This window comes from Ornithorhynchus anatinus, chromosome X1 (genome assembly GCF_004115215.2).
Source record: "Ornithorhynchus anatinus isolate Pmale09 chromosome X1, mOrnAna1.pri.v4, whole genome shotgun sequence".
Lineage (NCBI taxonomy): Eukaryota > Metazoa > Chordata > Mammalia > Monotremata > Ornithorhynchidae > Ornithorhynchus > Ornithorhynchus anatinus.
In genome coordinates, this window is record NC_041749.1 from 33076303 (window position 1) to 33093729 (window position 17427).

The 17427-nt window shown below is 47.6% G+C and overlaps 1 protein-coding gene across 6 annotated transcripts in view; it reads right to left on the minus strand.

Annotated features, from left to right (window-relative positions):
• Positions 1-17427, minus strand: part of LOC100077857 (proton-coupled amino acid transporter 1-like) — a 45670-nt gene that overhangs the window by 9048 nt on the left and 19195 nt on the right. For all 6 annotated transcript variants that reach the window (XM_029050765.1, XM_029050766.2, XM_029050764.2 and 3 more), the window contains 7 exons: positions 16727-16815; positions 15165-15260; positions 12962-13046; positions 10845-11063; positions 10078-10176; positions 6346-6512; positions 3885-4054 (listed from right to left, as the gene is read on the minus strand). In XM_029050765.1, the coding sequence (XP_028906598.1) occupies positions 3885-4054; positions 6346-6512; positions 10078-10176; positions 10845-11063; positions 12962-13046; positions 15165-15260; positions 16727-16815 (925 nt within the window). The remainder of the gene's footprint in view (positions 1-3884; positions 4055-6345; positions 6513-10077; positions 10177-10844; positions 11064-12961; positions 13047-15164; positions 15261-16726; positions 16816-17427) is intronic.

Sequence of the window (17427 nt, forward strand, 5' to 3'; positions counted from 1 at the left end):
CCACGTTACCGAGGCTGGGAAGCTCCAGAACTCAAACTTCTTCCTTCCAACTAGACCACCTTGCTTAACCAGCAAGAAGAATCCTTAGAGAAACAACAGATTTCCCACCTCTTATAACAGTAATAATAATAGGTTAAGCATCCCTATGAGTCGAAGCACTGGCGTAGACACAACTCAATCAGGTCAGACTCAATCTCTATCCCTCATGGGGCTCCCAACCTAAGAGGGAGGGCAGACAGGTATTTAACTCCCATTTTACAGATGAGGAAACTGAGGCAGGGAAATGACTTGACCATGGTCACACAGAAGGCAAATGGTGGAACTGAGACTGGAAGCCAGGTTCTCTGGATCCAGACTTGTGCTTTTTCTACTAGGCCACGCTGTTTCTAAACGCTCCTGAAACGGAGATTGGAGGTCCAGGCAAAGGAATCAAAACAAATTTAACACAAGTATTGGCACCTAAGATTTAACATATTGTCGGGTGACCATGAACTCTCCCACAATCCTGGGAAACCTGACCAGCCAATGTTTAAACAGGAAACCAAGTTAAGTAACTGACTCACCTATAATATCCATTTTTCTTTTCTATCTGTAAATTAATAATTTGGCATTTGGATAGCACTTACTGGGTGCCAAGCACTATACTAAGCACTAGAATGGATACCATGTAAGGAGATTGGACAGTCTCTGCCCCTTAGTCCAAGGTGGTGAAGAAGAAGAATATTCTTCCCATTTTTATGGATGAGGCACCCAGAAGTTAAATGACTTGCCAATATCATCCAACAGGCAGGATTAGATCCCAGGTCTCCTGATTCTCAGTCTGGGGCTCTTTACATTAGGCCCTGCTTTAAAAAGGCAGTGAAAAAAAAAATCAAATACAATCAAGGGAAGATTTCAGGCAGCATGGCCTAATGGAAAGTGCAAGAGCATGGTAATCAGAGGATCTGGATTTTAATCCTGGCTCTTCCACTTGCTTGCTGCATGACCTTGAGCAAGTCACTTTACCTGTCTGTGTCTCAGTTTCACTAACTGTAAAATGGGATGAAATCCCTATTCTCCCTCTTAGACTGTGAGCCCCACGTGGGACAGGGACTGTGTTCAAACTGATTATCTTGTATTACCCCAGCACTTAGTACAGGATTAGCATATAGTAAGTGCTTAACAAATTATATAATATTAGGGTAATATATATTATATACTATTATATCAATATTATTCTAGTCCCTGTCTCATGGGGTCTCAGTTTCCTACTCTGTAAAATGATGTTGCCCACTTTTTCTAGCTCTTAGATTGTGAGTCTGTGGGCCCCATGTAGGACAGGGTCTGGGTCTGATCTGATTATCGTGTATCTACCTCAACACCTGGAGCACAGTTAGTGCTCAATGTCATAATTACCGATAATGCTTACTGAGACTATGTGAGTCAACAACCCATATGTTTAAAGAGGTCCAAAACAGATGTTTCAGAAATTCTCTCTTCAGCCTTTAATCCGGGCTTTATTTTCCAAGCAACCCAGCTAAACCAACAGAAGTTTGCTAAGAAACACATTCAGTAACCCAGAACTGGGAAATTCAAACCTCTCTCATCAGATTGTGAAGAAAAACAAATGTCACTGATGGAATAGATAGGTCTGTGCAAGAAGCAGTTATCAGTTTTATAAATATCAAGGCATCACAAAAAGCAGCATAGGACATGGTCTAGTGGATACAGCATGGGTCTGGGAGTCAGAAGGACCTGGGTGCCAATCTTGGCTCCACCAGTTGTCTGCTGACTTTGGGTAAGTCGTCTCACTTCTCCGGGCCTCAGTTAACTCATCTACAAAATGGTTATTAAGACCGTGAGCCCCATGTGGGACATGGACAGTGTCCAACCTGATTATCTGGAATCTACTCCAGAGTTAAGTCCAGGGCCTGGCACATACTAAGTGCTTAAATATCATTCTAAACAAAAAAAAAATCACCCAACAGTGAAAGAGGAAGAGAAAAGCAGAGAGCCAGGCTCTGCCGACCCATTAATAGCAATACCTATTTGGGCACTATATGAAATTCCATCTTTGAACAACTGGTGCCTATCACATGAGAACACCTTAATGGATCTAAAAGCAGTTCGGTGGGACCCCTCTTCCCCACCTCCCTAATGGAAAAGCAACAGACAGCTGATGCCCAAAGAGGCCTATAGCTTCCAGGTCCTGGGTTTTCTATACCAGATGCTAAATAAACCAATCTGCACTATGGTTCTCTCGCAATCTATCATGTCTGAGTGTGGGGAGGAGGATGCATGTGAAAACAGGAGCCAAGCTGACCTTCTCACTCTGGCTCTGAAACCACACCCATAGAGTCAAAGTCAGCCCGGAAGCCCAAGGGGGAAAAAGCTTTTATCTGTTGACAGCCAGAAGACACTCAGTGAATTTTAAAATGAGACAGCAGTCCTATCCCGAACACCGGATCAAAGGCCTTGGCCAAGTGCAGGCCCAGGATTCAAGGTCACCGCTGAGAAGCAGCATGGCCTAGTGGATAGAGCCTGTGGCTGGGAGTTGGAAGGACCTGGGTTCTATTCCCGGCTCTGCCACTTGCCTACTGTGTGGCCCTGGGCAAGTCATTTTACTTCACTCAGCCTCAGTTCCCTCATCTGTAAAATGGCTTTTAAGACTGTTAGCCCCATGAGGGACAGGGACTGGGTTCAACCTGACAACCTCGTATGTACCCCTACACTTAGAACAGTGCGTGGCACGTAGTAAACACTTAAATACCATATGAAAGCAAGGGGGAGGCCACCTCCATTCACTTTCTGGGGCCCTCCAGAACCTAGAATGGGCATTTCTGAGCAATTGTGGCAAAGTCAGACAGTCAGACCTCTGACTCCCAAGCCCGGGCTCTTCCCACTGCCCTTACCAGGGGGTCACCCGGACACCTCCTGCTCTAATCTCTCTCGGGACGGTGCTCAGCGCTTAGAGCAGTGCTCGGCGCTGAGAACAGTGCTCGACCCCTAGGAAGGGCTTAACCAATGCCGTCCTCGTGATTATTGCCTGGCCGGATCAAGCCGAGCCTCAGATGGGGTGACCAGCTCCCGGGTGTGGGGCTGAGCCCGCAAGGTCAGCAGATTTGCCAACCTCTCCAATTAGGGATTTCTGCCTCTCACTTTAACACTTTATCCAGGATTCCAAGAGCTGTTACCAAGAGGTAACAGAGGCAGTATGACATGTGTGACACACCTACAACCCTGGGGCCACAGGCTGGAGGCCTGACCTAGCTACAGGGAAAAGCCAAAACCAAGTTTATGACAGCCCTGATGAAATTTGGCCAACCGCTGCATCTTGCCATTTGGCTAATTTAGAGAGTGGGGGGACTGTTTTGATCATTCATGTCCCAACATATATTTTCTGCTTCCTGTTCATGAGGAAGTGTCCAATATCGTTCGTTGGGAGATGCAGTATGAGCAAGAAGCAACTGCAGGAGTTGCCATTTGAGCTACAGTTTCCGATCAATCCTCCAACTTCAAATGACAATTAACCAAGTAACAAGGCTTCCGCCTCCCAGGGGATGGGGAAAAAACTACAAGCCAGCTTCACTCACAGATTAAGCCTGAACCTCCTTAGGAAGAGGAAACCTCCCGATCCTCCCTGCTCTATTTTTAAAAATTGGCTATGCAGGGTAGTAATTTTGTTTCCCCCACTCTTCATTATGAACATTTTGGTAACCCTGTACACCAGCTAACCTGTTGCTCAAACCACATCGTACTCTGGTTTAATGACCTCACCTACTAAGACAGTTTGACTTCTCTCCTGCCTCCTTGCCACGCCCTCTGCCTCCTTGCAGGTCCTTGACTCGGTGGCCCCTGCCCCGTTCCAGAAGAGAGAGACATCAGATGCTCTGTTTCCTACTCACATGTCACGCAGACTATGCCCGTGCGCACTGCCAGGTCCGTGGCCAAGGCCCAGCGCTCCGGCACCCGGGAGACCGTGAAGGGGATGATGATCTCAGCGGGGACGTAGAATTGCAGGGCATAGGTGAAGAAGATCCCGACGGAGTAGAGCAGCTTGACAGACTGGTATAACCTGCAGATGACACCAGGATAACAATGACGGCACTTGTTAAACTCTTACTCTGTGCCAAGCACTGCACTAAGCACTGGGGTAGAAACAAGATAATCAGGTTGGACACAGTACCTATCCCTCATGGGCACACAGTCTAAATAGGAGGGAGAAGAGGTTTTTAATTCCCATTTTACAGATGAGGAAACTGAGGCCTAGAGAAGTGAAATGACTTGCCCAAGGACACCAGCAGACAAGTGGTAGAGCCAAAATTTGAACCCAAGGCTTCTGACTCCCAGGTCCACGCTCTTTCCGCTAGGCCTGGATTTTGCCAGAAAGTTTATCCCCATCCCCAACAGACTCATTAGATGCTAGCAGTGCATCTAGTCACTGGAAAGAGCCACAGACTAGAACTCAGTAAACCCGGATTCCAGCCTCCTGGCCCCTTAAACAAATTTGCAGACCTCACTGAGCCTGTCTCTTCACCTATCTCCTAGCCTTAAAAGGAGCCGGTGGAAGGAGGGCTAAGGAAGTATTTCAAGTGAATGGCTTCAACTTCCTCTGAAAAAAAGCACGATGTGTTCAGAGTACTAAAATATTTCAGCACTACAGCTTTTTTAAATACACAACTTTGCTCCCTCCACTGACCTATCTTGTATCTACCCCAGTGCTTAGAACGGTAACTGGCACATAGTAAGCGCTTAACAAATACCATAATTATTAAGAAGCTGACTTGGGAAATGGCCTCGTTCTATTCTGGGAATATCCATGCCTCAAAAAACCCGGGGCCACCCAGCCCGGGGGCCAGAGCGGTGTAGGTACATGAGGGCTAGACAGGGCTCACGCTATATACACAGAAACCATAGGAGCTGGTGGGCAACTGAACGGCAGAAAGATGAGCCCAACTGGGTTTTAAAAATTAGAGGGAAGGGAGATTTCCTGCAGGAGCTTAACTAGAGACTCAGAATTTGTTTTCTAGGTTTATAATACCTTTCCAAGTAGGGAACCCACTTTCCAAACCAAGCTAGGAGCTAGAATCTTGAGAGGGGGACAAAGCGCAAAGAAAATCAATCAGTATCCAGGCGGGAGCTCAGCTTTCCAAAATTGAGAAATGGATAACTATTCTCAATGCAGTCATTGAGAATAGCTCAGCCCACCCATCGGTTTGTCAGCCCTCCCCCTTTTCTCACTCTTCTTTCTACGCAAGTCTCCTCCTGAAGGAACCTAATACCTAATGTTCATCTCTAGACTGTAAGTTCGCTGTGATCAGGGAATGTGTCCATTTATTGTTGTATTGTACTCTCCCAAGCGCTTAGTACAGTGCTTTGCCTATAGTAAGCGCTCAATAAATACGGATGAATGAATGGTGGGCTTTCCAGCTGGAAAGAGACAGAAACTGAGTAGATCAGCACAGCTGGGACCAAAGAAGAGTGCCAGGGCCCTCAGGGCAAAACAACTTCACTTTAATCTGATCTGCTGACAGGATCCTGGCCAACATCAAAGTAACCAGTAGACTCTGTCCCTAATCTAAATTCATCTTTCGAAACAGACCAACTGCAAAGCAGACGCCTAGAGTCTCTCATCTGTGGCATCTGCCAGGCTTAGTGAGCCCCTCCAGTGGCCCTCAGTCTTTGGAGAGTCACCAGAGGAGTCATTTCTATTGCCATTTCCCCAAAATGGGGAAAACTACCAGAAGCACTCAGGGAGATCCAGGTTCGAAGAAATGTACCCCTTCCCCATGCCCACCGAGTATGTGAGAAAAACAACACTGATCGATTTTGCTTTATTATTAATATCTGTTAAGTGCTTACTGTGTGTCAGGCACTGTTCTAAGCACTGGGATAGATACCAGCTAATCAGGTTGAACCCAGTTGCTTTCTTTCCCTGACCAATCACCTTAACTTTAATGAGAAGTAGGGTATGAAACAGCACCTATCCATCTAGGGCAGTTTAGGGGGCTGGGCTACAAAAGGAGGCCCCCTCTAAGCTTAGATCTCTGATTACTTAACAATTAAGGAAGTGGTTTAAAGGCTGGTCCCCGCCATTCCCTTTCCCTCAAAGCCACCAAATACAAACCACCAAGACTTGCCTAACACCTAGTGGAAGTTACAGCAGATGCGCTTCAAGATCTAGGCAGAGCGTTGGGAGTCTGCGAGGGGTGTGGCTTAGCCCTACCCCTCCGAGCCCCCAGCTACTAACTACCCGCAGCCCCTCTTTCCCTTTCTTTGTTGAGCAAGAAAAGCAAACCAGACGGTAGAGGCCCTTTCCCAGCCTTCTCCCCATTTCCTTCCCACCACCCCTGGCCTTGAACACACCAGCAATTGGGCAGGTTGAGCGTGATGCTTGCTTGGATGGCGGCCCCAAAGCGCAGGTATCCCAGGACCCCCAGGCTGATGTAAAGGATGGTGACTATGCACATGCCAACGTATAGAATCACTGGGAAACGCTGTGGATTCTTCATTTTGTTTTCAAGAGGGAGGACCTGGAGGGAGAAAGAGAGACAGAGAAAAAGAGACGGTGATCGAAATGTAAAAGGATCCAAAAGGACCCACACCCTTTTGTTCCTGCTCTGAAAAAAAAAAAAATCCCAGGCCGTTTTCTGAGGCCCACCCCACCCCCATCCACATTCCCTGTAGGTGCCCCAGAGGACACTGGAGCAACCCACGCTGGAGAAACTGAGGCAGATTTTGCAATGAGCTGAAACTAGAAGCTGAACTCCTGTTCTAATCACTGGACCATACAGCCTCCTCACTCATGAGCCCTCCAGGCACCCTTGACTGATGAAGAACCATTCAGAGAGCTTAAGATGATGGAAATAACTGTGCCAATCTCCTACAGGTTCCAGGGACCAGATATATACCTTAGGTCTTACTACTGACAGACAATTCTTGATCTTATCATGACCCTCATATTCAGTAAGCGCCAACAGCCATCAAAATGAAGTCAAGATGGAAGACCAGGTTAAAGACACATTCCAGCTAGAAGAAATGTTGCCAGTGGAGCACTCCACTTGGGTTGCTTCTCACAGACCATCCACTTCTTCATCAAGCACTACGTCGTCTCCACACACCTCTGCCCTCAAAATCACCATGACTAACCCACAGTGGATCTCTACTTTAAACCCCGGAAGTCCAATGGGAGAAATTACTAAACCAGTCCTTCGTCCTCCTCCTCAAGACTCTGATGACCAAGAAAAACCTGAGTTAAGGAAAGTGAAACTCTTTGAGAGCAAGGCTACGTCTTGTCGAGTCCCTACAACACTCAGTAGTGTGCAGTCCTGAACCCAATGAGCATGCCATAAAAAACCAGGAGCCAATGAGGCACTTTTCCTTCTCCAATCAAACAACACAATCTCTGCAAGTCACCTGCTCTCTGAATCCAACACTGCAAACCATTCTACTCCATTCCCCATGTGGATCTGCAAGGACAATTCTGACAAAGGGGCTAGTAATGAAGAAAACTGTCTCCCAACTGTCGTTGAGGGCAGGGAACATGTCTCTGTTATATTGTACTCTCCCAAGCGCTTACCAGAGAGTACGCAGAGTAAGTGCAGAACAAACGCAATTGATTGACGAGGGGAAGGTCCATGACCATCACAAGAGTCTAGGACACATGTACATTTTTGCCAAGACTTGACTGTACGTCTCAACTTGACAACTCTGCAGGCTTACTAAACACAACACAAGCTGATGGAGTGGGTTTGAGGTGGGTATGAGCTCCAAGTCCATGCCACCAAAAGGCTGCCCCTTTTCGTTAAAACAGCCAGGACAAGCCTACAGTGCCCTAGGAGCCTCCAGAGGCACTGTGGGAGTTCAAGCTCACAATAGAGCAACGGGAGGTGGGGATTCCAAGCAGTCAGAACCACACCAAAATAGACAGAATATCAGAGTCCCTTAGCAACCTGGTGGAGGTTCGAGGCTGCCTCTGGAAGACTGGTAATTACACACCACACATTCAGTATTCATTCTGTCAGTACAGTCCTCCAACTTCAGGGGCCCCTTCCAAGATGATGAGGCAACTGTACAATTAGAGTAGAGGGAGAAGCAGCAGGAGGAAACAGAAACAGAAAGCATCTCTCCTTTTCCCAGGAGTTCTATCCCTAGTCCAGCAAGGGAACAGTGTTCTCCATTAGTGACTGTGAAGGGTTCTGCTTCCAGATGAAGCAGCATGGTGTAGTGGGAAGAGCACAGACCTGGGCCACTAGGGAACAGGGATGACAAACCAGCAAACATTAGTAATAACAGTATGCAAAATATATGCTTACTAAGGGCTAAGTATCGTCAAGTCATACAGTCACCTCGCTGAGAGGCAGTTTTCATTCATTCATTCATTCATTCAACAGTATTTATTGAGCACTTACTATGTGCAGAGCACTGTACTAAGCGCTTGGAATGAACAAGTCTGCAGCAGATAGAGAGAGTCCCTGCCCTTTGACGGGCTTACGGTCTAATCGGGGGAGACGGCCAGACAAGAACAATGGCAATAAATAGAGTCGAGGGGAAGAACATCTCGTAAAAACCGATGGCAACTAAATAGAATCAAGGCGATGTACATTTCATTAACAAAATAAATAGGGTGATGAAAATATATACAGTTGAGCAGACGAGTACAGTGCTGAGGGGATGGGAAGGGAGAGGGGGAGGAGCAGAGGGAAATGGGGGGAAAAGAGGGTTAAGCTGCGGAGAGGTGAAGGGGGGGCGGTAGAGGGAGAATTTTCCCACACACGCTCCCAATCCATACCCCGACTTGACTCCCAAAAGAAGGAAGGTGGGGCTTTCCTGGTGCCTGTTTGGATAGCCACCTCAAGTGCTTAGAACGGGGCCCTGCACATATTCATTCAATAGTATTTATTGAGCGCTTACTATATGCAGAGCACTGTACTAAGTTCTTGGAATGTACAATTTGGCAACAGGTAGAGACAATCCCTGCCCACTGACGGGCTTACAGTCTAATCGGAGGAGACAAAGTACGCACTCAATAAATACCACTGATTGCAAACTCCAGATGTGGAGCATTACTTTAAAATCACATTTGGAATGACAACTAGTCCCGAATCAATGTTTTTGCTAAGTCAATCATTCCCTAAAGATCATTCAGAATGTACGAGAGCAGCTGGGTGGACCTTCCAATTCTGGTATCCTGGAGAGCCCATCAGTGGTCAACTAAGGGATCAGCTCATTTCTGACGATTCAGGGGCCCCTCCTGCTTCTCCTCCCTTCGGTTTACCTTTTGACCATTTCGTTGTTCATTGGTGACTCCCTCCCTGCCCCCACCCAGGGGTCAGAATAAGATGGGGAAAGTGAAATCTCATCAATCTCTTTCAGTCTCATTTCAACTCTCATCCAAGGGGCTGGAAAAAGGTTATGTCAAGGAGGGGAGAGTTTGAATAATCTGTGGTTGGAAATCATCCATAGACTTCATTAGTCACACTTGCCCCAGCCCCAGTGGCACAGATATTTGGGAGAAGACTGTATTTGGCTTTCTCTAATTTCAACCTTTGGCCTCAGGATCCTATGCGTGCCTTCCTCTCATCTGGCAAGACTCACCAGCCCCGTGTGAGCCAAAAATTCTCAACCCAAGGCAATGTGAATCAGCCTTAGTTGAACCCCTGGAAGGAAGGCCTGATGTGGATCAACAGACAGGGTTTTTTAGCATGCAGCCAAATCCTCCCCATCCTCTCCCCCAAATGGCCACCACACTAGTCCAGACACTTGTCCACACTGATCTTGGCTTGATGACTGCCAAGAGGTGGAGTCGGAATTGGAACCCTCGACCTTCTGATTCCCAGGCCTGTGATCTATCCACTATGCCATGCTGCGGCAGGGGAGAGGAGCCTTCCTTCAGCCTGCGGGCTGGACAGCTTGAGACTTTGCAGGACTCTACTGAACCATGACCAGTTGGGCACAAACACAGGGCACCTCCCAAAGGGTACTCCCTTCACCAGGAAACCCTTCTTAATAATAATAATGATGAGGGCATTTGTTAAGCGCTTACTATGTGAAAAGCACTGTTCTACACGCTTCTTCCAACCCCGCACCCAACCTTACCACACCGATGCCTTCAAAGGCGAAGATAGCTGTGCCAAAAAACAGAGGGTACGTCTTCCAACTCGCAACGAGGGGCAGGATGCTGGGATCTGGAATGCCCTGCAGGATAAAAAACAGACATTCCCTCACTGTGAAGCGGTGGATTTCAGAATTGCTAGCGGCCAGGATAGCTTGGTCTTTGAGAATGGCTCTCAAAGATGGGAAAGACCTCATTTGGCACAGATGATGGACAAGCCATTCCTGGCAGAGCAAAGCCAATAAAGGAGGCAGGTGAATCGAGTGGGGAGTATTTACAGCAAGCTTACCCTGGAGGAGTACGGAATGAGAGCGGGGAGGTAGCAGGAAAGGAGAATAGACAGAAAACAGCAGGCCAGTGATGAAGCCCAAGGGAAGGAGTTTCTGTTTTAACAGGGTGAAGTGGAAAGCCACAGGTACTTTTTGAAGAGCTCATCCCACCCAATGGATCCATGCCCTTTGGTGATAAGATTATCATCTCATCAGTTGGAGGGAAACAGCAAGAAGATGGAGGAAGAGAGGGAGCGAGAAGATGAGGGAGAAAGGGAGGGAGATGATGGGGGGAGAGGGAGATGACAGGGGAGAAAGAGAGCAAGAAGAGGGGAAGAGAGGGAAAGATGGGAGAGAGAGAGAAAGTCTTTCTGGAATACAATACCCCGCTTTATGATCAGAGCAAAAGACAAGACAGAGCACCTCAGATCACCTCAAAACAAATTTTCATTTACACAGTTTGGGAATGGCCTTATACACACCTGGACGATGTACTGGTAGATCATGATCAAACTGCCCAGCATACTGACGTTGGCCAGCATGGAGAAGATGGAGAGGACTTTGAGATTGCGGATAAACACAAGCAGCACGAGGAAGGGCAGGAAGGCGAGCATGTACAGCCGGGAGTCCATGGAAGGAGTCAGCACCACTGTCTCGTTGTTGTGGCAGTTGTTGGTGGTCCCGTTAGCCGCTTCCACCACCTGAACTCAGCATAGGAGGGGGAAAAACGTTAGCCAAAAGGCACCACTAACATAAAAAGCGACTAAATTGTGTCTTCTTCATCTGCTTTCCCCTGATCACACTAACACATGGGTGAATTTTATCATCAGGGGTTTCTTCACTGCGTATGAAGGACGATAATAATAATGTCATATCACATGGCATTTGTCAAGTGCTTACTATGTGCCCAGCACCGCACTAAGCATTGGGGTAGATTCCAGATACTCAGGTTGGACACAGTCTCTGGCCCAAATGGAGCACACAGTCTAAGTAGGAGGAAGAACAGATATTGAATCCCCTTTTTACAGATAACTGAACTGAGACACAGGGATGTTAAGTGATTTGCCCAAAGTCACACAGCAGATAAGGAGCTGCCAGGATTAGAACCCAGGTCCTCTGATTCCCTTGCCCTTTCCACTAGAGCACGCTGGTTTCCAAATACGTGATGCTCTTAAAACTGCTGCAGGAAGGACTTAGATTAGAAGCCCTTTTTGACTAAGCCTGGGAGACAATGAGTGGCTGAGGGAGACTTGGTATCACCTTCTCTGAAGACCTTGAAGAGTATGGAGTCAAGTCTGCCTTCAGTAAGGGGATCAAGAAGTAGCGTGGCTCAGAGAAGCAGTGTGGCTCAGTGGAAAGAGCACGGGCTTGGGAGTCAGCGGTCATGGGTTCGAATCCCGGATCTGCCACTGCCAGCTGTGTGACTGTGGGCAAGTCACGTAACTTCTCTGTGCCTCAGTTACCTCATCTGTAAAATGGGGATTAACTGTGAGCCTCACGTGGGACAACCTGATGACCCTGTATCTACCCCAGCACTTAGAATAGTGCTCTGCCCATAGTGAGTGCTTAATAAATACCAACAATATTATTATTAGTGGAAAGAGCACAGGCCTGGGAGTCTGAGGACCTGATTTTATACCTGGCTCCACCAGCTGTCTGCTGTGTGACCTTGGGCAAGTCACTTATCTTGCCCCCCTAGACTGTAAACTCATTGCTGGCAGGGAATGCACAGAATAATCGCACAGTAAATACAACTGATTGGTTGATTGAGGCTCTGAGCCTCAGTTCCTTCATACGCAAATGGAAATTCAATCTCTGTTCTCCCTCCTACTTGGACTGTGAGTCCCATGTGGGAACTGATCATCTTATATTTACCTCAGAGCTTAGTACAGTGCTGGACACATAATAAGTGCTTAAAAAATACCACAATTATCTCCTCTTAAGGTCCTTTCCTGTACTGGAATTTTAAGCTTAAATCATGCCTGGGGAAAAAAAACAACTGATCAGAGGCAGCATGGGGAATCAAACACAGGATCCCAGCATTGTATTTTTCCAAGTGCCTAACGCAGTGCTCCGCACACAGTAAGCACTCAATAAACATCATTGATTGACTGATCCCACAGATGGGTCGTAAGCCATTTAGACTGAGGATGTGTGTGTGCATTTCTGTCTGAAGTAGATGGTCCTTTGTCTCAGAGGACAGTTCCGAAGATAGGTGTCACCTTTGCTAGCTAAAGACATTGAAACAACACAGACAGAAGTCTGTAAGCTTGTTGTGGGAAGGGAACATGTCTACTAATTCTGTTGTGCTCAGTACAGTGTTCTGCACACAGTAAGCACTCAAATATGACAGATTGATTGAGGATGCAGCCCTCAGAAGACCCACTGAGGCAAAGATAGAGAGTGTGAATGCCAGGATTTTTGTGCCTATCAGGACCCAAGAAAGGATTTTAAATGGACATGACAAAGGACTTCACTGTCTGGCAAGGATTCCCACTTCAAAGCACTGAACCTCACAGAGGCAAGGCCATTGGCCAGAGAGACTCTCATGAAGCCCAAAGCAATCCCATCCACCCTGCATTCACCACGAGGGCCCTACCTGTTTGATATTGTCTGCCAGGAACACAAAGTAGACGCAGCAGAACCCCAACTGGGTGACGATCAGAAAAAAGCCCACAACCTGCCTGGAGGAGGAAACATCATTTCAGAATCGGGGAGCGGAATATGGGGGAGACAACCACTGAATCCTATCCCTTGGTTTTTCTATGGGGCCCTTTCCCCAAGACTCTGATGAGATTGGACCCAGATTTTCTCCTCCACCTCTGAGGAGGTGTTACAGGCTCTCGTTATATCCCGGCTAGACTACTGTGTCAGCCTTCTCTCTGACCTCCCTTCCTCCTCTCTCGCCCCGCTCCAGTCTATTCTTCACTCCGCTGCCCGGCTCATCTTCCCGCAGAAACGATCTGGGCATGTCACTCCCCTTCTTAAACAACTCCAGTGGTTGCCTATCGACCTCCGCTCCAAACAAAAACTCCTCACTCTAGGCTTCAAGGCTCTCCATCATCTTGCCCCTTCCTACCTCTCCTCCCTTCTCTCTTTCTACCGCCCACCCCGCACGCTCCGCTCCTCTGCCGCCCACCTCCTCGCCGTCCCTCGGTCTCGCCTATCCCGCCGTCGACCCCTGGGTCACGTCCTCCCGCGGTCCTGGAACGCCCTCCCTCCTCACCTCCGCCAAACTGATTCTCTTTCCCTCTTCAAAACCCTACTTAAAAATCACCTCCTCCAAGAGCGTTCCCAGACTGAGCTCCTCTTCCCCCTCTACTCCCTCTGCCATCCCCCCTTTACCGCTCCGCAGCTAAAGCCTCATTTTCCCCTTTTCCCTCTGCTCCTCCACCTCTCCCTTCCCATCCCCACAGCACTGTACTCGTCCGCTCAACTGTATATATTTTCGTTACCCTATTTATTTTGTTAATGAATTGTACATCGCCTTGATTCTATTTAGTTGCCACTGTTTTTACGAGATGTTCTTCCCCTTGACTCTGTTTATTGCCATCGTTCTCGTCTGTCCGTCTCCCCCGATTAGACCGTAAGCCCGTCAAACGGCAGGGACTGTCTCTATCTGTTGCCGACTTGTTCATCCCAAGCGCTTAGTACAGTGCTCTGCACATAGTAAGCGCTCGATAAATACTATTGAATGAATGAAAGGAGGAAAGGGCTACAAATAATAATATTGATGGTATTTGTTAAGCCCTTACTCTGTGCCAAGCACCGTTCTAAGCACTGGGGTAGATACAAAGTAATCGATTGTACCACATGGGGCTCACAGTCTTAATGCCCATTTCCCAGATAAGGTAACTGAGGCACACAGAAGTTAAGTGGCTTGCCCAAGGTCACACAGCAGGCAAGTGGCGGAGACGGGATCTGAACCCACGTCCTTTGACTCCCAAGCCCGTGCTCTTGCCATTAAGCCATGTTGCTTCTCATGAGAAACAGGTGACTGCAAGAAGAGATCAGTCAATATGGGGAATCACATAACCAGGGGCTCCACCCTGAAGCGTTCCCAATCAAAGGGAGCGGAAGAGTACTCCAAGAGTGGATCTTTCCCCTCCCCAACAACTCTTTCCCCTGAGTTATTTTGGGGGTCAGAAGGCATGGCCAGAATGTCACTATTGCCATGAAAGAGCTCCATAATCACTTCAGCTTCACAGAATCACTGCGGCAAGCAGTGGTCAGTTACCTCAGCTATGAAATAGGGAAGGCTAATGAGGAAGGATAGTAACCTTTGGCCTCTTCTCCCCAATAGGGGCCCTGGGATTCCTTAGGCTCCAAAAGGATCCCGAGTACCCAGATAACAAGGCCACGGCCTGCAGTCCCACAGAGTAATAACGGAGATTAAAGCCTCCTGATTGTGAAATGGAAGGGTAGAGGAGACTCTTATTTACTGCCTCGGTTCAAGGCTTTTTCACAGAAGGTTGAGTCCCAGAAAGGACTACCTACGGAATCTCCCAAGCATTTAGTACAAGGCTCTGCCCAGACAATATGTTCAAAAAATCCTACTGACTGATTGAAGGACATCTCTTCCACATGCTACATTTTCCTCCAAGGAAGTTCTACCGCATGGAAATCCAATGCTCTCCAGCAGTCTGAACAAGCAAGGCCTGGGTGCAAGCAGGGGTTCCATTTCCCAGGAAGCATCAATTAATACTGAACTTGTGCCTCAGACTGAAGACTTACAGGTCACCCCGGGCCCAGGGTCACCCCCGAAAGGAGATGGGCACGGAATCAGGACAGGAACCAATTACCTTCCCCACATGGAATGAGTCCGCAGCCAAGAATTGGGGCTGGCTTCCAGCCCAAACATCACCGCGTCCCCATAGTCCACAAAGGGCCGCTGCAGTCTAGGAGGGGAGAAGGGAAACAAAACTGAATTTGAGACTGGTTTAGTGCAAGAGCAAAGAGGAAGACGGGGCCTCCTACCCTCCAAGTTCAGATGGGGGAAGGGTCAGAAATGTGGCAGGAGCATAGCACTGACAGGGCTGTGAGGGTGAAATGGGCACATCTGCTGTCCAGCCCTGGCTACTTCTACCTATGCCTCCTAAAAATAATAATAATTATTACGGTACTTATTAAGCACTTACTATACGCCAAGAACTGTTCTAAAAGCTGGGGTAGATACGAGTTAATCAGGTTGGATACAGTTCCTGAACCATATCTCACCCTCTTAATCCCCATTTTACCAATGAGGTAACTAAGGCCCAGAGAAGTTAAGTGACTTGCCCAAGGTCACACAGCAGACATGTGGCAGAGCAAGGATTAGATCCCAGGTCCTTATGACTTCCAGGTCCATGCTCTATCCACTAAGCAAGCTGCTTCTCCTCATTAAATACTTCTCCCTTTCTTGGATTCACCATCTCCATTCTTCCTATTCCGGAACCTGCCAGGTAAGCGAGCCTCTCCAAAAACTGGATCGGTCCTTGTTTGGGGCAGGTGTCATCCCAGGACACCACCCAGCTCACGAAAGCTTCTGTCTTGAGCTATGAGGGAAGCAGGAATTTAGCATGATTACCATGATACCCACCCCTCCTTTCTGAATAACGCTCTGGAGAAAAGCCAATCTATTCAGCCCCAAATTACTGGGATTGCCTAGGACAGGAGTGCAGGGCAAAGAACAGCACACATTATCCTATTGCTGATAATAAATACAGCAACGTGCTAGGCATTGTACAGAACACAGCCTGCAGTGTGGTCTCAGCCCAGTGGCTTTAACGAAATTAGACTCCGAAACAAAGGACAGTAAAACATTTGAGGGGAAAGAATGTTCAGTGCTACACTCATTCTGATCATTTTCAGGGAGAGGAAGACATCTTCAGAGGGGTTCCAGGTGAGGAGAAGGGTTGAGGGGAAGGGAGGAAAAGGAGGTCAGAGAAGGGACTGAAAGGGGAGAGAAGAGGATGGGAGGGGAGAGAAGATCACATCTACAGAAGCCTGCTGCCAGACACAAGGGTTGCCTAAGGGGGAGGCCAATCTAATAGGGTTCCAGGGGAACCAGAGTAGTGAATAATAATGATAAAAACATGGTTCTGTAAAGTGCTTACTATGTGCCAAGCTCTGTGATAGATAAAAAAAATCAGGTTAGTCAGACACAGTCCCTGTTCCACATGGGGCCCAAAGCATAAAGGGGAGGAAGAACAGGCATCTTCCACCCATTTTTATGGATGACAAAACTGAGGCACAGAAGTTAAGCGACTGGCCCAAGGTCACATAGCAGGCAAGTGGCAGAGCCGGGATCAGAACCCACTTCCTCTCACTTCCTGACCGGTGCTCTTTCCTCGATGCTGCAGGACGAGGACGGGAAGTTTCTTACCGGTGGCAGAAGTGATGAGCGCATTTCACCAGGATGCCCATACAGTGCACAGCAACTATGCCCATGACCAGCAGGCTGACAGGACCCATCTGGAGAAAGGAGAGTTGAAACAAAATGGAAAGAAGAACAGTTATGCCTGAGGAGAGATAACACAAGTCAGGTGTACTGGCTTTGGAACTTGACTAAAGAGAGATAACATAAGTCAGGTGTACTGGCTTTGGAACTTGACTGAACTAAATTACGAACTTGCTACATTTTCTCAGGAATATTTCCTGGAAAGTGCAGTTTAGGAATATCAACATTCGAGTTTATGGGAGAAGCCAGGACACGAGTCGATACTAGTGTCTTCCCTAGCATAGCTAATCTCTTGGAGACGAACCCAGGCAGAAAGATCAATTCAAAGACTACTAAACTTTTTTTGCTGGAAGCTTGGGGAACAATTGTGAGGTCCTGGAGGGGAGTTAAGGACTGAGTGGTAGAAGAAAGCTATAAACGGACTTATTTCTACAAAAATATCCTATCAGTAAGACTCTTTAACACAAAATACCCTTCAATAAGAGGCTTCTGGCCACAAAGGATCCTAGAGGGAATTAAGATGTTTCTGGATGGGGAGCTTCAGAATGGTGAACAAAGTTTCTCAATGTGAAAGTTACGTGTAGACAAAGGTTTATAATGATAGAATGGGTAAGCTCGTAGTGAGC